Source organism: Hydra viridissima, unplaced genomic scaffold (genome assembly GCF_058129835.1).
Source record: "Hydra viridissima isolate aposymbiotic clone 2 unplaced genomic scaffold, HvirCarnegie_v1 scaffold_19, whole genome shotgun sequence".
Lineage (NCBI taxonomy): Eukaryota > Metazoa > Cnidaria > Hydrozoa > Anthoathecata > Hydridae > Hydra > Hydra viridissima.
In genome coordinates this window covers 1775604-1802967 of record NW_028324318.1, presented here as the reverse complement: position 1 = coordinate 1802967, position 27364 = coordinate 1775604, and the positions used below count along the sequence as shown (strand labels likewise).

At 31.7% G+C, this 27364-nt stretch overlaps 2 protein-coding genes, 3 long non-coding RNA genes and 2 pseudogenes across 5 annotated transcripts; 1 reads left to right on the top strand and 6 right to left on the bottom strand.

Moving 5' to 3' along the window:
- The first annotated feature begins 3269 nt into the window (after positions 1–3269).
- LOC149876658 (uncharacterized) lies at positions 3270–9254 on the top strand. Its single transcript, XM_090075234.1, has one exon. The coding sequence runs from the start codon at positions 6143–6145 to the stop codon at positions 6800–6802; it is 660 nt and encodes a 219-aa protein (XP_089931360.1). The 5' UTR covers positions 3270–6142; the 3' UTR covers positions 6803–9254.
- A 2449-nt stretch (positions 9255–11703) lies between these two features.
- On the bottom strand, positions 11704–14411 carry LOC149876656 (uncharacterized; annotated as a pseudogene).
- Positions 12232–13208, bottom strand: LOC149876657 (uncharacterized; annotated as a pseudogene).
- Positions 14412–16945: 2534 nt separating the features above from the next.
- On the bottom strand, positions 16946–20278 carry LOC149876655 (uncharacterized). Its single transcript, XR_016448669.1, has 3 exons — positions 20228–20278; positions 18688–19384; positions 16946–17277 (listed from the first exon to the last, which is right to left on the bottom strand). It is a non-coding gene; the product is annotated as an uncharacterized LOC149876655 (long non-coding RNA).
- Positions 20279–20454: 176 nt separating this feature from the next.
- On the bottom strand, positions 20455–22036 carry LOC149876654 (N-lysine methyltransferase KMT5A-like). Its single transcript, XM_090075153.1, has 6 exons — positions 22005–22036; positions 21306–21471; positions 20898–21093; positions 20767–20823; positions 20507–20554; positions 20455–20463 (listed from the first exon to the last, which is right to left on the bottom strand). Exons 1-6 carry the CDS (start codon positions 22018–22020, stop codon positions 20455–20457), a joined length of 492 nt encoding a protein of 163 aa, XP_089931279.1. The 5' UTR covers positions 22021–22036.
- Positions 22037–22355: 319 nt separating this feature from the next.
- LOC149876653 (uncharacterized) lies at positions 22356–24064 on the bottom strand. Its single transcript, XR_016448665.1, has 5 exons — positions 23955–24064; positions 23655–23762; positions 23186–23272; positions 23027–23074; positions 22356–22443 (listed from the first exon to the last, which is right to left on the bottom strand). It is a non-coding gene; the product is annotated as an uncharacterized LOC149876653 (long non-coding RNA).
- Positions 24065–24890: 826 nt separating this feature from the next.
- LOC149876652 (uncharacterized) lies at positions 24891–25954 on the bottom strand. Its single transcript, XR_016448663.1, has 5 exons — positions 25839–25954; positions 25492–25548; positions 25323–25358; positions 25206–25247; positions 24891–24978 (listed from the first exon to the last, which is right to left on the bottom strand). It is a non-coding gene; the product is annotated as an uncharacterized LOC149876652 (long non-coding RNA).
- Between the last annotated feature and the right edge of the window lie 1410 nt (positions 25955–27364).

Genomic DNA, 27364 nt, shown 5'->3' with positions numbered 1-27364 from the left:
ACAGTAGCTGAAATGAAAAAAAAAAAAAAAATTTAAAACTATGAAAACGACAAATGAAATATAGCAAAAAACCAAATAAATATATATCATTGTAAATAAATTTTATCACGTTTTGTAAATATATATATTTCTACCATCCACAGCTGCCCATAGCTGATGAGACGTAAAAGACAATGAAAAAAAAAAAAAAAAGATTAAGTGTAGTATCTGTGCTTGATTTTTGCCACCGAGGCAGCGGTTTTGTTGTTTTTTAGTGCATGAACGACACCGAAGAGTCGAGCGCCATCTTGGATGGGATATCCGCTACGCTATTGGAGAAGATGAAGAACGTTGCAGACAGTACGGAAGGACACCACGTTTCGATGGAGTACATCGACGACGATACGACGGACGAAGAAGTGGAGAAGACGAAGGCGAAGACCACGGAAACACGTCAAGGTGATCCGGTGAAGAACGCAACTCCACTGAGCTACGCGAAAGCCACCTCAGCCAACGAGAGGATTTCGACCTCTACTCAAGAATACGCTGCTGTGCAACCTGCAGAGCCGAATCGTTATGATCGACATACTCCTCGCGTTGGAGAAACAGAACCTTGACGAAGAACTGGAAGGCGCCCAGCTCATCCGAGGAAACTTTGTGCTCGAACTGGTCGTGAAGACGGAACGAGCGAAAAACAGCATCCTCGAAAGGGGGGCTCACGATCGGTGGTCAGCACTGCCGATTCTTCAACTCTACGCCGTCGCGACTTCCCAGCAGAAGAACGAAGGTCTCGATTCTTGGGCTACCTTTGGAGGCGAAAAACTTTGCTGTTGGAAAAGTTCTTGAAGAGATGGGGTACGGAAAACATCTCTACACAAGACCCGTTATGAAGAAGACTCCGACGAAGGGAACGCCGTATTATTCCGGAATTTAGGTGGCCATCATGGAAGACATCAAAACTCCCGTATCCCACTTCGTCACAATCTGTGGCCGCCGTGTGAGCGATTCACAGCGGCCAACCTGCTAGAGCACCACGGCAGGTAGTGAGAATCGCTGAACCAACGGTTCTTCTCCAAACCCCTGAGGGAACTCAGGAGTACGAATTCAAGGAGACTGCGAAAGAACTGGCTGAAAAGGTCATCGAAGAAGAACTGAAGGAAGTCGTTGCAGAAACGATCAAAAAAGTCAGGGAGAAGAAGCCGGTTAAAGAAAAAGTCGAAGAAGTGGAATCTGAAGTCAGAGAAGAGAGCACTGCAGACGAAACGATGATGGAGGAAAGCGAAGCAAGTAGAGTCCTCTTTAAAACTGTAAACAAATAAAAAAAAAGGAGGCAGATGAGAAGGGACAGGGATGAACTTCGAAAGAAGCTCATCACCGAAAGCACTGGCTCGGCTGACAAGGCTGGGTGAGTAGACGTTCTGTGTTTGTTTTTTTTTTTGTTTTCTATTTATATAATCTTTATAAAAAAATTAAAATCTCCTGCGGATTAAGTGAACTTAGAAGGAAATCATAAAATAGTGCCAGAAAAACCATGCGCCTTATATTCAAACTCTTTATTCTTAAACACATTTTAAGCTTCTTATAAAGTAATGCGGTATTTTTATTTTTGAACATAAGCTAAAAGTTCTCAAAATCAAAAAACCACAAGAAAAGTTTTAATTTAATGCGGTTTGAATGCATGTAAAAAATGTCAATCGTCTAAATAACGCGGCCAAAAGACGCAAACTAATGAACTACTGTGTAAGCAAAAATTGCGACTTTTACCTTTTACAAGAAACGCATTGCTGCGACGAAAACGTAAATAAATGGGCAAAAAAATGGCAAAATTTAACTCGAAGAATCTCCTTGAAGAACAGCTCAAATCACAAGGAGCGCGGAGTCGCAATTTTGACAAAAAAAAGACCTAAAGATAAACGAATCACAGAAGACAAAAACGGGAGACTTATACGTTCTGACTCAATTCTTACAGAGTATTTTAAACAAATTTTGAAAGCAAAATTTGTTTAAAATACTCAGTGAGAATGGAGTCAGTAATTCTTAATTGTTAATATATAATGACGTAATAAGAAAAAAAAAGTATTTCTTAGTGAATTTAAAACATTTCAAACGGAAATACATTCCTAAAGTTCATGTTTTGGTGCAAAATATACCAATGGGAATGTTAAGAAACGGCTGCTCGAGCGCTTTCACTGCTTAAGCAGCACACCTAGCAAAAGGAAGAGGCACTGTTGATAAATCCGCTGCCCAGATACGAAAACGAGGACGGTCTGACCCTGCGTAATAAACTTAGAGATCAACCGGAAAATAGACAAACACCGGAATACGTTGAACAACCAAATGTTACAAAAACTTCCGGCACACCAGCTTCCGAAATTGAACAAAATTTAACAAAAGGGGTGGAAGACGAAATTCCAGTCTTTCCTCAACCTGAAAAAACAGACTCTGAAACTACTGAAACCAGTGACTCCCCACCTTCTTTCACTCGAAAACGGCAGAGAGGAAGAAGAGAAAAGAAAAACCCCAAGAAATCCATTCAAAGGAATTCATCTCACCCTGCCACAAATAATAGTGACATTAACCTTTTAATTGCGAACGAGTCAGAAATTACAGACACCGAGAACCAAACCAACGCTGCAGATCCATATGTCGAAGAGGATCCTTACCTGAGTTTCGATGAAGAGGAACTCACCACTCCAAGATGCGTGGAAGAAACTCAGTGAGTTCTTTTCCTTTCATCTTCTTTTTACTACTTTTTTTTAAAACTCTTGATCTCAACCTACTACCTCCTTTTTAATTCTTCTAAATATTATTTATCAACTTTAGTTATGCCTTTCCAGAAAATTAGTACTATTCTAAAATTTTGTTTGAAATGTCACCTACACATTTCCTCATATTCCATTATCTTTGTTCTTTGCCAAAAGTGCTTAAGCGAACTTTCGAATAACGGTCACTGGTCCTCTCCATCATTTTAAAACACATTAGAAGTTTAGATAACTTAATGAAGTTGTAAAAATGATCTATGATTGGTTTTAACTAATTATTTTGTATAACTTAATATTTTTATAAATTATAAATTAGTTTTATAAATTAATTTTATAAATTATTTATAAATTAATTTTATAAATTATTCATAAATTAATTTCATAAATTATTTATAAATTAATTTTATAAATTATTTATAAATTAATTTTATAAATTATAAATTTTTATAAATTATAAATAAATTTTGTATAACTAATTATACAATAGACTAACTTTTCATATACTTAATCATTTTTTATGCATTTTTATTTTCTTTGTCATGTAGTTGGACAATAGCAAGCTATTGGACTGGAACAGCGTGTAAACCAGCAAATAAAAAAATAAAAAAAATGAAGATAGAGTTATCAAAGTATAATGCACAGTTGTCTCTTATTAAAGAGCATGTTGACCTTCCTCTTGAACCATTTACTTTTGAAAGTGTAAAGGATCCAAACTCCAAAATATTTTGTAAACTTGCAATTTGAACGTTATCTCAACAAATCTCTATTGATATAAAAAGTCGTATTATTGAATTAAAAGAACTTTTATGGCGATGTTAAGAAGAACGGTCTTTGCTTCAAACTGAATGTCGAAGTCTTTTGGATTCAAAATTAGAATTACTTTCTGTACTTACGCTAAAGTGTGAAGTATTATCATTTAACATTGACAATTACTCTAAAGGTTTATTGGCATTATTAAAAAACCGATTAATGCGAGTGGAACAAGAAATTGACACTAATAAAAATGTGTATGAGAAATTTGGTATCAAGCTCCCTATTTCTCTTAGTGCTTCAGTGTGAATATCTTGGCAGCATCAATACTAACGTCATTTTACCTAACGAGTCTAACGAATCTGATAGTGAAGAGTCACTGGAACTTTCTAACTCAGAATCTTCTGACTCTGAATCAGATTATAACTTTTGTAGTAATTAGAAAGTAATTATTGTTTTCTATTGTTCAATATGTAAATATTACTTACTATATAAACTTACTATATAATACTATAGTAATGCTTTTAAAATGTACATTTCTTTAGAGCCTCATTAAATGCATGTAAAACTTCCTTTAACAATAAATAATATGTCATTTTTTATTAACAACAAAAGTTTTTTCTTTTTTTATCATCATGATTTTGTTTATTTGTTTCTTACCGTAATCGCACGGCTTTTTGATGCTGCCATCTTTTTTTTCTCCACTCAATATCCTCTAGGATCCCTTGAATAATAAAGTTCCCTTTTAAATAAGGAACCTTTGCAGTTTTGCATTTGATTGCTTTAGCTGAAAGCAAGGTTAAGTTTATTTAGAAATGTGGCACGTTCACAAAAATTTACTTCTACATCAAATTTGATTAAGTACATGCCAAAAAGTCGATGTATAATATCTTAAAGATAAACAATTATACTATAGCATACGATTTGTTGAAAAGATCCTGCAAATCTTGATGAGAATATGAGCTCCTTTTCTTTAATCTCTAACATGGTATAAAAATAAAAAAATAACTAATAAGAAGGCTGATGAAATTTGCGATATTAGAATTATATGACTTCATTAATTTTTATAAAACATACCAAAGAACTTCCTTATCTCAGTATCGATTTTGATGTTTCTGATCAGGCATTCTATCCTTCGTTTAGACCCATGATAAGAAATCTAATTGATCTCATCTAAATGAAAAAGATAACTCTTATGTAAACAATGGTTTTAAAATCTATTAGTGATTATAAACTTTAACTACAAAATCATAAAACTTTTCAAAAATAAGAAAAACCAATTGAAGATAAATCTAACTTCATTTAGAAGTCTCTTTTGTGCTTCTTTAACAGGTGTTTTTTTTTATCACTTTCAGACTTATTTCTGACGTCAACTTCATTAATTCGTTTCGCTTCTTCTTTGAGGCTTCCAGACAACAAAATAAGCCAACGACTGAGAGCAAGATTAGAAGAAATTGAAAAAAGAAAGAATGCGCACGTATAAGATCAAAAATAGATTGGAACAACGACGGAGAACGTAACACAAAAATCTCCTTCTCACTGGAAGAACAAAAAACAGCCAGACGCTCCATAACCCAACTAAATGACGAAAACGGAACTGTGAAAGACAAACAAGAAGACATACTAAACATCATAAGGAACTCCTGCAAGAACCTATACAAAAACGACACTCTGGAAGAAATAAGACAAGACGAAATACTTAAAAACACAAAACTACCGAAACTGTCAAACGACCAAAAATAGAAGTGTGACAGCGACCTCACAGAACTAGAAATAACAAAAGCTCTGAACGACACTAAAAGCGGCAAGTCCCCAGGCTCAAACGGTCTGTCAACGGACTTCAACAAAAAGTTCTGGGGACAACTGGCAAAAGACTTCACTGACATGACGGACGCAGTACTGAACAGAAAGCTCCTGACCTCCACACAAAGACAAGCAATACTGACATGCATAAACAAAAACGGTGACAGAAAAGACATAACGAACTGGAGACCAATATCCCTTCTAAACACAGACTACAAACTGATAACAAAAACGCTAACAAACAGATTTATACAGACGCTACCGCACATTATCAGCAAATAGCAAACAGCATGCGTACCAAACAGACAAATGCATTTGAACCTTATATACACAGGAGACATATTGAAAATAGCAAAGAAAGAACAATACAATAGTTGGTATTGACTATGTAAAAGCTTTTGACAGGGTGTGCTGGACTTACCTAATAAAAGTACTGAACAAATACAACTACAGCACTAAAACAATAGAAAACATACAGACCCTATACACGGACATAGAAACAACCATCAAGACAAACGGACACTTGACATTCTCTTTCCATCCGACCAGAGGAGTACGACAGGGCTGCCCCCTGTCAATGATGCTCTACGTAATCCAAGCCGACATACTGTTAAGAAACGTTGAACAAGACAAAAACATCAGGGGCATTACAGTTAACAAAGACGAAAGCAGGTTATTCCTCTTTCAGACGACGAAACTTTAAGCAAACTCAACTCTATAATACAGGACTACTTGTGGGAAAATAGAAAAATAAAAATAAACAGAAATCAGATACAACAACAAACAACAATAGACGGAGTACTGAACCTGACAGACATCCAAACAAAACTTGACGCACTACAGGCAAGATGGGCAACAAAACTACTGACCAACAAAGACAACGCCCCCTGGACTCACACCGCCAAATACTACCTCGACAAGTACCGAGACGCAAATTGGAAGCGATGGGCTTTGGAAAGCATCTCTACACAAAACCGGTGATGAAGAAAACATCGACGAAGGGAACCCAATACTATTCGGGGATACTAGTGGCGATAATGGAGTATATTACAACCCCCATACCCCACTTCATAACCGTGTGTGGACACAGAGTACGAGCAATCCACAACGGACAGCCAGCCAGAATACCAAGGCAGGAAGTAAAAGTTACAGTGGAAAATACACCACAAAAAACCCCTGAGGAATTCGAGGCCTACGAATTTAATGAAGCAGCGAAAGAACTGGCTGAAAAGGTTATCGACCAACGACAGAGGGAGATCGTTGCAGAAACGAAAGAAGAAACAAAGGAGAAGAAGCCGGATGAAGAGGAAGAAATTGTTCAGCTGACATTTGAGGACAAAGAGCCAGAAGATAGCACCGAAGACACGGTTACAGAAGAGAGCGAAACGAAAAAGGTCCTCTTCAAGACTCTTTATAATAAGAAGAGGAGGCAAATGAGAATGGACAGACATGAGCTTCAAAAGAAGCTCATAACAGAAAGTCCTGGCTTGGCAGACAAAGCCGGGTAAGTAGATTTTTGTTTCTTTTTTAACATTATTTTAATATCTTTTACTTGTCAAAATCACCCGAAAAATACGTGAAATCTGAGATAGATCAAAAAGAAGCGATAAAGAATTTTACACTTTACGAATTTTGTAATCTTTCTTTCACTCTGAACACGTTTCTGTTCTACTTTTAAAAAATGCGCCTTTTCTGACCGTTGCAGGTGTTGGTTTGGTACAGCCTCTAGCCTCTCATATTCGCCCTGGGCCAAGAAACCAACATGAATATTAGGTATATGACAAAGAAACTTTTTTTTAAATTTAATTTTCCTGATGTTGCATAGAATGAGTTTTTACCAATAGATCGCTGTTTTGAGGTTTATTTCATTGGATCACAAAAAAACCTCCCGCACCTAGCACTTCACGACTTATAACTTTTTCGATTTTTCACTTGATTTTGTTCCCAGTTCTTACTTCCTTACGCTTGTAAAATTGTAAATATATAATATTATATATTGCATTGTTGTTCATATCATTCAAAAAGTTTTTGTTTATTTGCAGTATTAATTTGCAACATCTGCTGTTTAGTGCTTCTTTTTGAAAATATGTCCTTTAAAAGTAAAAAGTCAAATTCTGCAGTGAAAGCAGCTGGTGAAATGTGGACACAAAATTTGAAATCAAGCACGAAGCGTTATCCTAGTATACCCACAGGTAAAACAGGATATGAGCGATAAATTGTGTAAAATGCCCTCAGACAGAGATATCGTTGAAAGATTCTTGGGACTCTTTGATGAATTGAAAGGACGACATGATCGACTAACAAAAACATCCGAGGAATTGATGAATCATTGGCAGAAGTTTAATTTTCCTGTTCTTTCCAAACAACAAGTGTCTGCTAATAATGACAAACCTATCACATTATTGGAGTAACATAGAAAGCGATCAAATGCAGTATTTGAAGGAAATCTTGCTCATCTGTTCGATATAACAAAACCAGATGGAAATTGGTTTTGTAGTGAGGACAAACAACTGAACAAACTACAAATTGAATTAGATAGCAGGGTGGGATATACAACTATGAAAGTGGCTCCAATGTCAACAGTCCATCAATCAAAAAGGGCCAAAGGCACGTCAGAACCCTCGACAAACCAAACGGTTATCTCCGTACAACTTTCCTGCGATAGTGAGGATTCAGAGGAAAGAAGCAGCAGTGGTGACTCGGAGGCAGTTCCAGGAGAATCTCCCAAAAAGCGTACAACACGCCAGTCATCTAAGTCTGCAGCCAAACTGGTGTCTAGTCACTCTTTGTCAACCAGAAAAACGTCACGGGTGCTTCAAAGTCTGGCTGAGGATGGAGCTTGTGTCCCAGCACCATCAGTCTGGAGTCTGGCGTCGAACAATCAGCGATGCAGAACAAGATAAGAATCGCCTCGTGGAACTGATCTCTGAAGAGAAATTTTCTTTTCATTTTAATGTTAAAATAAATTCACAAGACTGAGCACCAATTTGTGTGCTTGAAAAATGGTAATAGAATATTAAAACTTGGCATTTCGGTTTGTGACAGTGGATCCTCTGCAAACATATATAAAGCACTACAGATCCTATTTGATGATTACAATTCATGGAACAGTATTCAGATGATCATCTCTGACACAACAGCTGTAAATACTGTTAGCAAGAATGGAGTTGCAACCAAGCCTAAGAAAACATTTCGAGACAAGGGATACGATGAACCTCAATACGTCGGCTGCCAACACCACATTCTTGATCTTGTCCTACGACATGTGTAGGATTACTTTTTTCCCATACAGTCAGTCGCCTTACATTACCTATAAATTTACTAATGTGATATGGAGCATTATGATGATTTAGAAAATGCCTAGAAGGGCACAGCAGTGGAAGCAGAGTATGAGAACCTTGGCTGGAGGGATGACTTTAAATTTCTTTTTCAGCTTTGTGAAGCATGCAAGTTTTACATATTGAGACAAAATGGCCTTGTATCAAATGGCACAAGCTGCCATTACTGCACAGTGCCAGGTGAACTCAAGAGGCATTTTGGCACAGATTGAACTTTTCGTTCTTCCAAACTGGCGAGAGCAGCTGAGAATAACTTGCGATTTCGTTGCAACTACATGGTCGCGGGCCAGGTTTTCGAAGACCTGCTGACAGCAATATCCGAACTTAAATGTCCCAAAGCTGTGAAATGCTTCTCTACCCACTAGAAGAAAGAACCATCAGTGCTTGATGTGCCTCGCTCCAACATATTAGCCGAGAGGGCTATAAAGTTGATGGAGACATTCGTTCTTCTTACAGAACAAACAAATGTCTTAACTGCAAATTTATTAATACTAATGCACAAATCTGAAAGATTATTAACATCACCACAAATGCTGTAGGACACTGTAGGTACTCATTCTCATGCATTTCTCATGTGCATTGTATATAAAACTGTCATGTTATAATTAGTAGTCTTTGGGCCGCTATGCGCTGTATGGTAAAATATAAAACTGTCTTAGGTGCGGGAAGTTTTTTTTAAGGTATGGTGAAATCAATGTCATTTCTGTGATTAAAAGGCAAAATTTCATCATTTAAAACCCTAGGCTAATTGGTTAAAAATTTATCGTAGGCATAAGGAATGTTACCTACTCTAATAACTCACTTATGATATCAAGTTAAAGGCGTTTATAAAATGTTTGATAAATTTACATTAGTTTTAGTTAAGAAAGGTATTTTTTGGTCAATAATTTATTCAACAAATCCATATATCAAGAAATCGGCGTTTAAAACATTATAATTTATTGTCAAAATATTGGATTTTGGTAGTTTTATCATCTTTAAAATACTGAAATAAAACCGTTTTCAATGATATATTACAGTCCAATATTTGATCAATTACAAAATTTCTTGTAAGATACTTAATTCTACTGGGTCAAAATCACAAATCGGAAAGACACTTGGAACAGAAAGTTTTCTCAGAAAATGTAATTGTATATTATTAGGTGCCGCACGCAATATTACGTTGTGTTTTACAACCCAAAAGTACGCCATAGTTTTACTTTTGACGACTAAGTTATTAAAATTTACGCTGTAATTTGACATACTTTTAGTTACACATTTTTATTGATATTTCATTAAATACCACTTGACATACCATCATTTTCCCTATCTTTTATAACATGTCTAACAAATTCGATAAAGTAGATTACGTCATAATTTTTAATAACAACCTTCGATACTGAAACAAGATGTAATGAATTTTTTAAATTTAAAAGTTTATATCAAATGATGAGACAGGTGATGGCGAATTTTAAGTGATTATACCCACGCGTTGGAGTAATCTCACCTACTGCAATAACATTGATGTATCTGCGTAAATGTTCAATTGTGACTTAAACATACAATTCGGTTCATTTCATTCGTGTTAAATTTTTCGGGCTCAACGTTCGGCTGACAATTTGCACCACTGACACGTTTTTCTTTGGTACTTCAATTTCTTAAGTCAGTTTTTTATTTTTATTTTCTTTCCAAAAAGTAAAAAGATAAAAAAACTATAAAAAAAAGAATTCAGTACGTAATTTGATAAATTAGAACATAACAAGCAAGTGGATTTTATAAATTCTCTTCATTTGCAATAGATTGTTTGGGAATAGTGCCCAAGAAGTTGACCCGAAAGCGTGCCCTAGAGTGATAAAATAAAGTATTTGTACAGGAGGCGACATTAATACACTGTGGCGCTACTCGATCTTTTCTCTCTCCCCATTTTTCCCCATCCGTATCCCATCCCCACCTCAACCCCACTCCCTGTTTTATGATTGATTTTGAGGTCTCATAGTTGAAAGTACAAAAACATACGACAAGTTTCTGATATTCGCCACTTTGAATTAATTAACTATACGATTGGTTTTGCTTTTAAAGCATAATAATGCCAGCTTGATTTTGGAGTTGCTACACTTTTACCCCACCCAACCACCCACCCCACACATTTTATGCTGATTAAGAATCGTGTATAAAACATAGGTCTTAAAATCAATGGAAAGAGCTCTAGTTGAAAGTTCTAAAATATACCACAAATCGCTAATATTCCCCATCTTAAAAATAATTTTTTTTATTATTATTAAAAAGTTATACTCAATCACTGAGTTTTGTACTCTTTTTTCACAAACCGTTTTCTTTTCAAATCCTGCACTCTGAAAGTACTCATTTGTATAATTTTATACTCATTTGTATTTCTAAAACATTTCTTTAGATAATTTTATTTCAATTTTATTAAATATTTATTTAAATTCTTAATTCCTTTTTATGCACTAACTTTTGAACTTTTATTATCAAAAGGTTTTTTGATTAATTTATTCTTCAAAGTTTTTTTTTTACTTTTTACTGTTAAACAAGCACTTTCTTCATTTACGATGTTATTGCAAAGATGACATCGTAAATGAAGTAAAACATATTATATCAATAATATATGTTTTATTGCAATAAAACATATATTATTGGAATTCCCTTTTTGTTTAATTAATTTGAGATTTTAGATGTACAAAATTAAATAAAATTTTCATTTATTTGTCTAGTGAAGCTGAAGTTGCGTTTAAGTATTAACATCATAGTTTCATTTTCATTTTACTTAAATAATACCCAGTGGGCAAAACGACGTCCGTGGGACGTCCGAAAGAGGTCCATTTTGGTCCTTGGGACGTCTCACGGGACGACTTAGGGACGTCCTCCAGACGTACCAAATCAAACGCTTTTCGTCCGTCCAACGGGGATCTAAAGATGCATGCGCTAGAATAAGAAAAATTAAAAAACGGTTTATTATTTTAAAAAGTGCATTTACAAAATGAAAAAGTAAAAGTAATCATAAATAATATTGCTTGTCTGATCTTGAACCACAAAGAAAGAACCAGTTTTATACGAGAAGATCCATTTATTAATTATGCTACTACAGGATTTCTCATTGCTTTATTTTGAATCGCTCGTTTTAAAATATCACCAATGTGATAATCAAATCGATCTTTATGATAGTCTTCCTTGTTGCTGTTAAGTTGTGCACTTACAACACAAAACGTTAAAAAATAAGTCACAAGAAAGCCACAAATTTACAAATTTTAATACTAACATTTATTTGTGGATAATCCTGCAGTTAAGCGGCCTAAAATAAAAGTATGTTTTAACTTTACACGCTCTCGTTCGCGGAGACTTAAAAACTTTTTTTATTGTTAATTGATAAAAATATTTTTTGAAGGACGAACGAATTCGAATTCGAATAACGAACAGTTTTATTAAATTTTTTATACAGATTTTTATTTGATTATTTGATTTTTGTATTTTAAATAGTTTAACTATTTTTTACCATATTCATGACCATGACCAAATAAAATTATAAAAAATGTAAATATATATTTTTTTATTTTTAATGCTATAATGTTTTTCGATAATTTGTGGCTATGAAAACAGCCGTTTTAAAAAGGGTACTGATGGGACACGCATGTAATAAAAGCAGAAAATATTGGAACATCTTTATATCGTTGACGCCACATAAATTTATGCAGGTGTGAGGTAAATAAATCTTCGTGTGTTTCAAATTGTTGTCGCAGCTTGCGCTTGACTCGCATCCATAAGTTTTCAATGTTTTGAGTATGAATGTCGTTATCTAGGGGATTGACAAAGTAACGCTCATGAATAACAACTGAATGGGAATAAATTCCATCTTGTAGATTTTCAATTTCAGCGTAAGATGCCCAGCCATCTGACACAATATGAGTTCCAGGCAAAATATTTTGTAATATCGCGTTTCGAAGACTTTCTGCTGACCGATCTGGTACTTCTACCAAAAAGCCCTTTCAACACCACCAAACACCCAATGATCTGGTCGCCATTGCCGGCGATGATATTTACGATGGAAAAACTTTGATTCATCGATTTCAACCACAACTGCAGTCCCGTCAGCGTTAAAACCTCCAATAACTGCTGGGTTAGTCTCTAGATCTTCTTCACATACATCTCTGCAAAAGTTGGCCCAGTCAGCTAACGTATGAGAAGCATCATTCATACCCGCTTCATGTTGGATATTTCTTTGCGGCATATTACGACTCCACCCATAAATGTAATATAACAATGTTTGTAAGGAAAGTCTACTCTGGCTAAAAAAGGAGTCTTGCCTAACACTTCGCCTTTCCTTGCATTTCCAGCGGTAACCGTCAGTTGCGTCTTTATATGAATTCAAAGTATATTGAATTTGGCAGTTATTACAAAAAACACAAATTTTAATCAATTTTCGCTGTGCTAGTTACTGAAGAGCAGATAGTGGTTGTCTAATACTGGATCCGAGATCCAGTAAGCGCCAGTTTTCTTGTAAAATCTGTTGTTCTCTTGTAATTTCGTCAACGATTGTTGTCGGAGCACTTGGTCTCCCACGACGAACTTGTTGCAGTGCCATCTAAAAAAGAATTATTAACATTTTTCCTAAAACATGTTTTTCACCGTAGTATACATTTTCATAAATTTCTAAAAAGAATTATAACTATATCAAAAAATTTATTTGTAAACGTATTTACCTGATATTGCGAATCAAAATATATTTTAAGATAAAAAGCTGACAAATATTATTTTTCACTTTAAAAGCAAAACAGAAAGTAGTATATCTATTATAAAAATCGCTTCCACATTTAATTTCCTTCTCTATCAAATTTTAATTATCCTCTCAATTAATTTAATTCCACGCTTAATTAGTAACTTTCATTTTTCTCTTTTTAAGTTAAATAAAAATTTTCTCCACTGTAGATTTAATTAAATAAAAAAATAAATTTATTTTAGGCCGCTTAACTGCAGAATTACCTGATTATACACGCCTCCTTTTGATATATCGCTGATATTGCGCTATGATGACAATAACATTTTTTTAAATAGAAGCATAATGGAAAAATTGGCCTTAAATCAAAATGCATGAAACAGAAGTTATACTCAAAAATAATTTAAACAACTTTCACAAAATAAATTTATTACATTCATATACCTGTTAAACACAAATAGTGAAGTGTCTTCGAAAGAAACTGCTTGTTCTTTAAACCATACAGACTAAAGCTATTCTGTATTTCCCGTGACATTATTCCATCAATAGCAAGCCTTACTGCCGTTCTTGCGTCTTTTCCTCCATTATCTTTTACATGTTTTTTCTAAAGAAAATAGCCAAGACAGAAGTTTAAAAAAATTGATTAAAAACATTAATTAAGTGTAAAAATAACCAACAAAGAAATTAAATCAAAAATTTTTAAAACCTTTTTTTTGTTTTTAAGCTATTCATGCAAAATAAAAAAATTATTTTTTGAAAATAATTCATTTAGTTTTAATACTTTGGAACGAAATTCTTAATTTATTAAAATCGTAAACTATTTATTGAACAAATATAAAAATTTATAAATCTGCAAGTGTTTAAAATAATTGTAACTTTTGGTAAGAATTAAAAACAACTTTCTTTAGAAAATATGCATTGTCATTTACTCTCTTCTGCCTCTAATTCTGCAATGCTTTGGAGCACTTCTAGACTGCCTGAATCATTATTTGCTGCTATATCATTATCTCGAAGTAATCCAAGTGTTTCAGAAATGTTTTTTTGATTTTCTTCTAATTTTGCTAGCCGCATAAGCACAGTGTATTGGAATTCTATAAGGAAATAGCCTTGCGTTACCAAAATAATTTAATACTGAAGTTATGAGCCATTAGGTATCATGATAGGGTAGAAAAAATCCAGAGGGAAATTGAATCTTTAATGGGTTTGGGGAGCGACTGGATGTGGCTGCAAGACATTGAAATATAAAACAATTTGATTTACTTTCTCAGTATTTATTACATTTTTCAATGTCATCTAAACCCCAACCCCAGACAATATCTTCTTCTACATTATGATAGAAAATTTCATGCTGATTCAGAAAAATATAAAAACATAGACTTGAAAATCAACGGAAAGTGCTCTAATTCGAAGTCAAAGTTTTAAAAAATCCCACTAAAATCCCTAATATTCACCATTTTCAGAATAACAAGTTAATGATATTTAGCTTACAAAAGCAATGCAATAAAAGCATGGTTTTTACGTTAAGAAAGTCGTTGAAGTATGTTTATCTTGCGCAATTTTTTGTGGCTATGAAAATAGCCGTTTTTTGATTTGTTAGATAATAAACTATAATGCAAGTAATGTACTTTTGGGCGCTACTACACTTTCGCACACCCCCTTTTTTTATTGTAGATTATGAAAGATCGTTGTTTAATATAAAGAAAATTGGTATCCATTTTGTTTTTTCACCAACCCAAAGTGCTCTAACTTTGACTTGAAGAAAGAAAAAGCCCTACCAAAACGTTGATATTCGCCATTTTCTTAACATGTTTAGTTTTAATTCCATAATACAAAAACCACTTCCATTAATAACCTGGCTTTTATTACTTAAAATTAAAACTTTCCTGTAACAAATGCAGTTTTTAAACACACAATTATTACAAAAGCAGCCACTTTCATCAAAACGTTTTTATAATTTTGTAACTGCTAATTTTTCATTTTTATAAACCGATTTAAAATAGTTTTCTAGTATGTTAAAATAAGGTTGACAAAGACAGCGTTTGTTAGCGGAGGTTAGACAGGATAGCTTGAAACAACTTCACTCTAAAAATGAAAGAAACGGTGTTCACTGAAACGCTGCGCCCACATAATTTCTGCCAAGTAGTCTGGAATCATCTCACGGTTGGTAGGTCCCATCATTGCTTTAATTTTCGCTTTTGCTCGACACCGCATCGCTTCAATATGATTCGTTTTTACACCTGTTTTAATGCCAACAAAATTAACACTGTGGTTAACTGTGCCATGTAGGTATGCGGGCGATGGTAAGTTTTTGTATGCAGTCCACATGTCACTCCTTACTATTGAACCTGGAAGGATCCAATGATATATAATTGGCATTAAAATTGCTGCGTCACGATTTGCTACGGGAATTAAAAAACCTTTCTTTGTTCCCGGCTCATAACCACCGAATATCCATTGCTGTGGTACTAAGCGCCCGACTTCATATTTTCTTTTTGAGAACAGAGATTCATCAATCTCAACAACACGTCCTGGTCCTCCTATTGGTTCCGGATGGTTAATAAAATAGGAAACACAGACGTCTCGGCAAAATTGGTTCCAATCAACAGCTGAATGCTGACTGCCAATGTTCAATTCATGTTTTATATCCTCATAAGATAATCCGCGGCTCGACCCGGCGCTTCTACACCATATGTACGTTATGCCAATAATTTGCCATAATTCCAAATGAGATTTTTCCAAAAAACTCCCTTTTCTTATACTGAAAGTTCTTTTGCAGAGTTTCACTGTACATCTCCAAATCACAAGGTCCACAGCCCGTGAGTAATTTTGCTGTGTGCAAAGTTTGGCACATAAAGGACAACGCATTGTTTCTGCAATCAAACCAAACTCTCTGCACCAACGAACGGTAGCATCCAAATTGTTTGCAAATCTTAATCCAATTTGGATCAAGGAAATAGAATCAAACTCAATCATTGAGGGGAATCGAAGAGCCATGAAGTTTAGAAGGAGCTAAAGTTAAATGAATTACTTTAAAGCGATTTTTTACTGATTTATTATGACAGATCTTATATGCAAGATTTTAGGAAGTAATTGTTGTAATTAGCGTAAAAAAATTGCATCATTGTGCATGCGGCATATTCATTGTACACAATGAATACGAAATTCATTGTGCACAATGAATTTCGAAATCTTCCATTAATTTCATTACGTTATAAACTTTTCGTTAAAATACTTTTAAATAATAATACTAAGGCTGATGGAAACCAGCTCTTCTTATTACGCAATGTGATGGTTGTTAACCATCGTCAAAAATGAAAGCGATTTGAAAGAGATTTTTAAAAAATGGCGAATATTAGGGATTTTAGTGGGATTTTCTACAACTTTGACTTCGAATTAGAGCATTTTCCGTTGATTTTCAAGTCTATGTTTTTATACTTTTCTGAATCAGCATGAAATTTTCTATCATAATCTGCAATAAAAAAAGAGGGTACGAGAGTGCACTAGCGCCTATATATATATATATATATATATATATATATATATATATATATATATATATATATATATATATATAAAATAAAAACAACAGAGGTTCATCACAAAATATAAAAAGTAAATAAAAATAAGAATTAATTAAACTAATTATAATCATTGTTTGAATAATGAAAAATTTGAAAGAGCTGAGATGGGAAGAGATGCCAGAACCAATCTCTTGCAAATAACATATACTTCAATGATCTGAGAGATCTTAATGACCTAGACATTGATATGATTCAAATATACAAGTAGCTAAACGTATGGGGAAAAATTTGACAAATTGCAAAAATCTTACAAAAGAATAATACTTGAGGTAGGTAGTTGGTATCTGAGTAAAAAAAAACTACTATACCTGATTATCAGTGATTGAGTTAAGAAAAAAATGCATATCTTCTTCCTCCTGGGTATTCAAAATAAAACAAGAGTGTGAAGTGATTTTTCAATAAGAAATATGTACTTCATAGAAACAATTAGATGAATAAAAGACTAGCTGAATTTACTCTAACAAAAATTGACTTGGTAAATCTACTTAATTCAACGTTGTTTTATATAGTTTAGATTGAACAAACTGGTGTAACTTTTAAAGTAATAAATGATGTGAAAGCTAAGCTCTTTCAAAGACTAAAAATACCTTATTATCAGTAATTGAGTTAATGAAAGAATGCATGTCATCATCCTTAAATTTAAAAATAAAATAAGAGCCATAAAGAAATAAAGCATAATAAAAACAAAAGAAGTTTAATAAAATATACCAAACAACCTAAATACATGTTACTTATTACTAGGCCCCTGGAAATCAATGAATTCTACATTAAATCTCCATATGAATTATCTATAGATTTAAAAACAAATTGATTCATGTATTGCGTTTTTACAATCACATAATTCTTTTTTTACTGAACTTCCTAGTAAGCTTTTCAAAGTGCATTTATCACTTCTACTTTAACCCTAACTAGTATGTTACATATTAGAGGCCATTTCAAAGATGCCTATATTTTATAACTTAATTTAAAGCCATTTATAACTTAATTTAAAGTCATTTAAGGGAAAAACTTAAGTTTAATATAATTATGTGTAAAATAATTATAAATAATTTTTCTCTTAAATTCCAGGTACTGATATATCTGATTGGTTGATAAAACATAAGTATCATAAAATGTTTAATTTAAATATACAAATGTATTTACATATACTTAATTTCAGCCTTCTACAAATGATAAACCATGTTGGCACACTATTACTTTAGTGAATGAGTAGCCAGCTAATACAAAGTAATATTTACGCATTGAAACATTTATTCTTAAGTGATTCTGCAAGTTAGCTAATAAGCAGCACCCTGTATTTTGGATTAATATTTATTTATGTAATTTAATTTCACTTGAGTTCAACAAGCTAAATCACCTCATAAAACAAAATGTTTTCTTCTATATAGCCCAGCACAGCCATCATTTTGTATAAAATATAGGCCTCTTAGAAATGGCGTCTTAAATATATCATAAATGCCCTTGAAATAAAATAGACCATATACCACTCTATACAACAGAAAAGCAGGAACTACTTAGTATACACCATTTTTTGTTTTTTTTAATGCACGTTGTTAGAATTTCAGTGCTGTTAGCGTTATTTATACAGCTAGTGTAATGCAGAACATATACTTCTGAATAACAATAATAGGGTACTTGCTCTATTTACCTAGTAAACCTACTTAATAAAGAATAAACACAATAATGCAAAATTATTTCTCTTTTGAAAAGGAAAACTTACTTTGATTATAAATTGAAACTTATTTCTATTTTACAATTGAACTTACTAGTGCAAGACTACTTTTGCTTTCCTTTCCACTAGCTGATGCAGCTGCAACATCCTTAGAGGTTTCCTCTAGACTTTCAGAGGTTTTAGAATAGATTTTATTGGTAGATGTGGTTAAAACTTTCTAAAAAATAATTAAAAAGAAATTAGTAATTTGATTAACTTGATATAGTGTAATTATAAAAAGTCAAGAAGTATTACCCAGAAATTAATTTTTTCAATTGCATTAAATAACTAATAATATTTATAAAAGATTAAAGACATCAAGTTACTGCTGATTTTTTTTCTTGTAAGGGCTGTTATAATTTTAAAAAATTTCAGTAGCATTTAATTTCAATGGGCAGGAGAATAAAATAAAACATTCACTAACACATGCATTGCATACATTAGTCAATCAGCATTACCCTGACTTTCACATTCTGTTTAAATTTATACCTGATCATCAGTGACTGCATTTATGAAAAAATGGATCTCATTGTCTTCCTTGAAGTTAAATTCAAATAAGAGAAATGAAAGAACTTACTTTATATAAATAAAAAACAAAAAATTCATAAGATAACCATAATTTCACTCAGATATACTATGTAATCAGAAGAATCAGCAATTTTTTCCAGAAATACTTTTGTTTAATTACAGTAAATGCAAGATAATATTTGTAAAAGATTTTAGCTTACTATTGATGTTTCTTCTTGTAAAGGCTGTCATGATAAAACAAAATAAAAAGAGAATTAGAAGCATTTCAATATTGTTAAAAAAAGAAAGAAACTAAAATTTGCAACTCAATGTTGTAAAAGCAAGAACCTAAGGTAAGAAATTATCTAACTAAAAATCTGATACAAACCAACTACACTTTGAGTTAGAGAAACTGAGTTACCAATAACAACCAAAAACTTCGTTTTTTTTACTGTTTAATAATGCCAAATTACTGCAGTGCATTATTAAATTTCCTAAAACTGGTTTGAAAATGAACTTAAAATGTTTGTTGAAGAAACAGTCCTAAAATGACCTTTTGTCATCTTGGTGATTTCTGAACATCTCATTGAAATTAATATGAAAGAGAGTGATTGGTGAGTTATGATTAATAGCATGATTTTTTATAATAAGTCTAAATTTGTATTGTCTTTTTCATTGTGGAAAAAATACTTGTTTTTAGTTTTCACTTTATCTAAAACTAATCTTCTAAGCAATAACCAGTTTTCAAAGCAACATTTCTTCACTGTTTTAACTTATCAAGACAGTCTAAAAGAAAACGTTAATAAACTAATATTATGCTTACTTAAAATACAAAAATTAAATAATTTAATAGAAATTTTAAGCTGAAAAACTATACTATTTAATAAAAAATTAGAAAACTGTACTAAAAACTGCAGTACATTAAACATACTAAAACAATATCCTTTTTATTTCTCATTAAGTCTTCTAACTTTACAGAGAAGATTTTAGCCTCTCAGATATTTAAAGTCACAAATTTAATCAATCACAAAATAAAAACATTAAAAAAACATGAAATGAATAATAAATTAAACTTTCATGCAACTTACTATTTTTTCTGTCTGTGCATGTGGATCCACCTCCAAAAGGGTAATTCATTTATAAGATGGCTATATATGAACTTTTGTATTAGTTTAAATTTGGATGAAGAAACTGTTTTAAGAAATAATGATAAATCAGTTGAAAATTAGAGTTTTGAGTAGTTTTCAAGCATCAACAAAATCAAGTAAAACAAAAGCTAGGTACAAAAAAGCAATTATAAAATATGTAATTTTTCTTAGCTTTCCTGTAAAAATAGCAGAATGAAATAAACTTATATTAAATATTACCGTCCACAGATCAGAACCATTATTAATGGGACAAACAGATGATAGTATCTATTTTTGAAAAATATAATTATTTTTAAGATATGAAAACTATTTTTTAAAACTTTGTTAATAACTTTACTAAACCTTTATTAACTAGTGCGCTCACCTCAGATGCCTTTAGTAAGACCTTTTTTTTCAGAGGCTAAAGATGAATCAAATTATAGGAGTCAATTTTTAAAAGGGTATAAAACAAAATTGCAAATCAAAATACACCATAATACCTGTCCACATAGTGAATCCATCACCTCATCCACTGTAAAGGGTTTTAAATAGTCCTTCTAAATAAGGTAAAAAACATGGTAATATAATTATACACACACACACACACAAACGCACACGCATATAAACTCACTGATTCTCTCCATGTTTGATTTGACCTGTCACCATAGTCATACCGCAACTCAGTATGAGCTGGTATAAATGCTTTTGCCAAAAAAAATAGGTGGTACTTTCCATTTAAATAGAAAACGTTTGGCCTACAATTGGCAAATTTTTCTGGGGAATCATTAATAAAACGCCCATATGAATTTGAAAAAGTTGCATCAATGCTATAATAAAATTAATTATAAGTATAAGGTAAATCAACAGTTAACAGCAAGCAAACAAAAAAGAAAACTAAAAAATCACTCATATTTTTGTAAGAAAAAACTATACAACTTTTGAAAATTTAACTAAAAAACTTTCTTTAAAAAAATTGAAACATGTATCTGAAATATTATATCAATATTATAGCCTTTTACTGCCTTTATTATATGTATACCTTATCTTCTCATTCCCAAAACCAACATCATAAATGAAGCAACCTAGCCCTTTTTTAAAGTACCTCTCGTGCCTTTTTGTTGCCTCTGACCATGATATCAACTCTCCTTTATATTCTAAGAGAACTTCATTTGATTGAAATTCTCTTCGAGTAAATATTCCATAACCTAATATTTAAATAATATGTATGCAAAAGGCAAATTTTTATGAATGAAAGTCAAGTTGGTATTTATGCGAAAAGTCAAATTAAACAGTTCTTTTATAGTAAAGAAATCCTCTTTCCTGCTGATGTTAAAGGAAGAAAAATTTGACAACTGGTAATAAGTAAATAATTCTTGTTTATTTGTCAAACATTATACAAAAACTTACTAAATTCACTATGAAGTATTAAATTTGCAGATTTATTTAGCAGTTTTTGTATTTTTGTGTGTAAAACTTTTTTAAAAATTTTTTTTCTATTTTATATCAAGGAGAAATTATGAACCATTAGAGAGCTTATTCAATCAATTTCCATAGTTAATTAAGTATATACTCTGCAGTAGTATGTGACATTTTCAGTTGAAACCTACTAGTTTATATAATCACTCCTGAAATAAGTGCATACTAAGAGACTCTTGGACATCCTACATAAGTAATAAGCACTTAAACAGAGAACTAACTGTTTAAATACAAAAAAGAAATATTATTAGGTGGAACAAACCAATATGTTTATCCATAAACAATTTTTTAAAATTGACCGACTCTTAAGCTTTGCTTTTGAACCATCCTAATGATAAAATTAAAAAGTTAAAGAGCTAATGATGACCAACAATGCTGGTATAAAATTTTTATATAGCATTACAACTTTTCACTAAAATAAAGTTTAACACTCTTCACTAATTGAGTATGTCAAACACTGAAAATCCAGATAGCATGAAACCATTTCAAATTTTTACAGCCATTTTAAAGATTTTTATACAACAAAACATCAAACATGAAACATTTTCTTGCTAAAAAATATGTTTTTAAAAAACTTGGTGTTGAGCATTTTTACCATCTTAGTAAAACATTACCCTTTCAAAATCCACATCTGTAAAAGAAAGTGGAGAGAAAACTGCAGGAAGCTGGACAGTAGGAAAGTGAGATGCAGATGCAAGTTCCTAAAAAAAACTACTTCATAGAAAAAATAACAAACAACAACAACTCACATTTCCGATTTTTTTTATTTGTTTACATTAACCTGTTAAGTTTTTCTGATCAATAGCTTAAGTTTAACTTTCGCTATGTTAATAGTTACAACCAGGTTATAACCATGAACCTATTCATGATGCTTATTAACTGCTGATATCTTATGTAAAAGTTTAATGAGCAAATTTTGAATGCCCTGATTACTAATCTGATTAGGAATCAGTGGCATTCAAAACTGTTTTAAATTAAAAATAAAATCTAAAATAATCAATAAAAAATTATAATATATGTCTTTATAATATATAAAAAGCTATAGAAATTTATTAAATATAAATTAATAAAAGATTACTTAAGTTCTTTATTTGATGATCCAATTATATTATGTAAATTTAATTAGTAAAATTAAAATACTTAAGAAAATTATTGTTTATTAATATTTAACAAAACAATTAAGATTTTTAAGGAAATTCACTTTTTTCCTAGAAAAATGAGAGAATTGAGAAACTTTTTAAACATTCTTTAAAGATTTTACCTAAGTAAAATGTCTTTTTTTACCTGGTTATCATTAGTTACGAACTTAAGAAAATCAATTTCATCTTCATCCTAAAGTTAAAAACGATCAATAAATAGTAAATGAACTCAAGAAATTTACAGACACATGTAAAGTAGCCTTTAAAAAAACATGATATTGAAAAATTTCGCCAAAACCATTACCTTTTCAAAAATCTTGTCTTCAAAAGAGAGCGCAGAGAAGGGTACAGAAAGTGGTGCAGTAAGAAAGTGAGTTTCAGATTTAGTTTTCTAAATAAAATCTTGGATAATAACACTCTTCGATAAAAAAAAAAAATATTAAAAAAAAAATTAAATGAGCAAATTCGCTAACAACAAAATAATATATATGTTTAAATAACCTCTTCTATACAATTTTATAAAAAAAGACAGAAGTAGCAGGATTAAGACTAGATGGAAACTGACTTTTTGGTTTTGTACTCTAAAAGTAAATTATGTATAAAGAAGGTGAAAGAAAAACACTCAAGCGCTTGATAAAATGCAAATAGAGCTTCTAGTATAACAAAAACCTTCTAACCACAGTCAAACTGATTGTATTTAAATTCCCTTATCAGCCTGTGCTATTTCAAGCTAGGTTGTAAAGTTCAGCTCAGTTTGAGATCTTTATAGTTACCTTTTCAAAACCAGCATCCACAAAGTGAGGCAGACAAGAAGAGACAGGAAGTGCACTTAATGCAGAAACAGTCTGACCAGATGGAAACTGACTTTTTGGTTTGGTACTCTAAAAGTAAATTATGTGTAAAGAAGGTGAAAGAAAAACACTCAAGCACTTGATAAAATGCAAATAGAGCTTCTAGTATAACAAAAACCTGCTAACCACAGTCAAACTGATTGTATTTAAATTCCTTTATCAGCCTGTGCTATTTCAAGCTAGGTTGTAAAGTTCAGCTCAGTTTGAGATCTTTATAGTTACCTTTTCAAAACCAGCATCCACAAAGTGAGGCAGACAAGAAGAGACAGGAAGTGCACTTAATGCAGAAACAGTCTGACCAGATGGAAACTGACTTTTTGGTTTTGTACTCTAAAAACATGTTGAGTAATAAGCAAATAAAAGAAGAATACTCAAGTATTTAATAGTATTTATGTTCCTACCTTCTGAGAAACTTTTTTGTAAGATTTTCATAAGCAGAATGAGTTAATGAATAATGATTAAAAGTATGAGTATGTTTTGTCTTGTAATAGTAGTTGTAATAAAAAGCAAAATTGAAAAATGTGTATCAGTATTAAAAAAGAAAAATTAATTTTTTAAAGTGTAAAGAAGTGTAATAGTTTTGTGATGCATATTTCTGTTGTAAAAAGAGAATGTAGGTATTTACAATTTTTGAGAAATTATATGTTTTTTTAATACTTCTCTGTGTTAAAAATGAAAGTCTGTGTTATTACTATACTAGAAAGCAATAAACTTTTCTTACAATTATTCAAAATGTCATGTTACTTTACTGTTTAATTTGATAATAACTAGTCTTTCTACTTCACCCTGAATTTGTAATGTTTCAAAGGGACAACAACTATCTTTTTAAAACAAAATGGTTGGAATTTAACCAATTTATACTTTTAAATAAAAAGTAGTGTTTTCTTAATTTTTTTTTTTTACTGTAGAAAAAACAAAGTAAAAAAAAAAGGGGTTTGATTTAACTTTTCATTTTCTACATGACTAATCTTTTAAGCAATAACCAGTCAGCTTTTAATACTAGTGAATCACTACATCTAAGTCTCTTTAACCTATCAAGACAATCTAAAAAAAAAAGTAAAAACTATGAATAAGACATAGCTGAACATTAATTAAAAATATAGCTGTTTAAAAACTTTGTAAACAAAATCAAATCTAAAGTATACCATATAAAAAAAATTTTATATTTCTTCCATGCTGTTCCATCTTTGAAAGTTAAGCTCATTTATATGATGGCTATATTTTCTATTTTGAACTAGCTCAATAACTTTGAAGATAAAAATTGAGAAATTAGAGAACTTTTACTTAAATATCAGTTTTCTAATGAAACGGAAAAAAATAACAAATTAAGTAAAAGATGAATTAAGATCATTTTAAAAATAGCAGAGACATACGTAAAAGTTATTGCAAATAACTATATTTAAAATAAATTATAATTTTAATGACAACCTTCCTTTTGAATTTTTGTCATTAAACATATATACTAAACATTACCCTCAGAAGATCACAACTTTCAGGTAAGACAGATGCAAAAACCTTTTAAAAAGAAAAAAAAATTTGTTCATAAAAAGAAGATGCTTAACAAACTATGTTTATTTAAAGTTCACTTACCTCAGATGCTTTTAGGAAAACCTTTTTCTTTAGAGGCTAAATTTGATAAAATATTAGACTAATATTGAATATTTAATTTAAAATTTTAGGCAGTTATTAAGATAAAAAATTTACTTGAAATTTTTTTTTTAAAAAACAAAATTTGCATTGAACAATATTAGAAAAAGACCTGTCCACGAAGTGAGTTCATCACCTCCTCCACGGTAAATGGTTTCAAATAGTCTTTCTAAATTAAATAAAAAATTTATTTGAAATATACTTTGCAATAAATACCCAATATGTTTATAATCAGTTTGGATGTAAAAACAAAAAACTACACCAAAACAATTTCTGTTAACAAAACTTAGATGTTTTCATTTTACATAAAATTAAAAACTTTTTTTTAAAAAACTTCATGCAAATAAAATTCTCATAGGCAGTTTTAATCAACTTGAGTGGTACCTGCCTAAATGAATTTATACATAATATAAAAAGAATACTATTATAACAAATAAATTATAATATAAAAAAACTTACTGAATCTCTCCATATCTGATTATTTTTATCTCCGTAGTCATACCGAAGCTCTGTATTAATAGGGATAAACGATTTTGCCATAAACATAACATGAGGTTTTCCATCTATTACACATGCTTTTGCAATTCCAAAATCGTTGCTACTTCTGAAGAAACAGAAGTTGGGACTGAGTTTGACAAAGAAATGAAGATTGATGAAGCTGAAGATAAAGACATGATATCCGAAAATGTCCAAATTATTAAAAATTCCATACCTAAAATTATTGTAGAACACGACATCGGATTTCTTATGTTTAGTGAAGAAACAGGAAAAGCAATCATAACTGATCCATTGAGAATTGAAATTATTAAACATGGTTTTAAAAATTTCCAAAACATTGAAGGTCCTTTTCTGCCGACTAACAATCGTTCTATGAACAAAAGTTGGTTCTTTAAAAAATTAGGAAATGGTCACGGTGAGCAAGTGATACGTTCATGGTTGGTTTACTCGCCTTCCCAAAAATCTGCCTTTTGTTTTTGCTGTCTTCTTTTTTTAAAATGCGAAAACCAATCTAGATCGGAACAAGAAAGCGGATTTAATAATTGGAAAGCACCTGAGAGAACGAATGTACATGAAAATTCAGAAAACCACAGACAATGCTTTACCTAATGGAAAGAACTGGAAAGAAATTTATTTTACAATAGAGGAATAATTGATGCAGAACTTCAACAACAAATTCAAAGAGAAAATCAAAAGTGGTGTGTATTTTGAAAAGGCTGTTGCACTGCATCAAATACCTTGCAATGCAAAATTTAGCTATGCTAGGACACCGAGAATCACTTCAATCAAATGCTAACTCAGGAAATTTACTTGGTTTACTGAAACTAGTTTCTAATTTTGATACTGTTATTAAAGATCATTTAAAATTTCCGTAGAGCCATCCTAGATCCACTACATATCTTTCACCCAACATTCAGAACGAGTTTATTCACATTATAGCATCCACTGTTCATGCTAACTTGCTTGAAAAGATACATAAAGCAAAGTATTATGGGCTAATATTTGAATCAACTCCAGATTTATCCTATCGCGAACAAATGTCTGAGGTAGTTAGGTATGTCGAGATCGATTTCGAGAAAAAACAGTAGATATAAAAGAATCTTTCCTTGGCTTTATCCAACTCAGTGATAAGGATGCAACTAGCTTAGCCCAAACAATATTGGAGTAATTAGAAAAAGACGATATGAATGTAGAAAATTGCAGGTCACAATGCTATGACAATGCTGCTGTTGTGGCTGGCCACAAGAGTGGTGTGCATCAAATAATAAAGGAAAAAAACAACCTTACCATATTTGTCAATTGTGACAATCATAGTCTTAATTTGGTAGGCGTACATGCGGCTAAAGAAGAAGTAATGATGGTTACTTTTTTTGGAACCATCAATACGCTTTACGTTTTTTTCTCAAGATCAACTCAACAATGACAAAAACTTAAAGATGCTGTGCCTGTTACTTCGAAGTCCGATTCCGATACCAGGTGGAGCGCCA

Excerpts from the sequence above, each read along its gene's own strand:
- LOC149876658 (XM_090075234.1), top strand. The coding sequence starts at position 6,143 with ATGGGCAACAAAACTACTGACCAACAAAGACAACGCCCCCTGGACTCA.
- LOC149876654 (XM_090075153.1), bottom strand. Across the intron at positions 21,094-21,305 it reads TTTGGGAATGAGAAGATAAG|CATTGATGCAACTTTTTCAA; the intron begins GTATACATATAA and ends ATTTTATTATAG. Across the intron at positions 20,824-20,897 it reads ATCAAACATGGAGAGAATCA|AAGGACTATTTAAAACCCTT; the intron begins GTGAGTTTATAT and ends TACCTTATTTAG.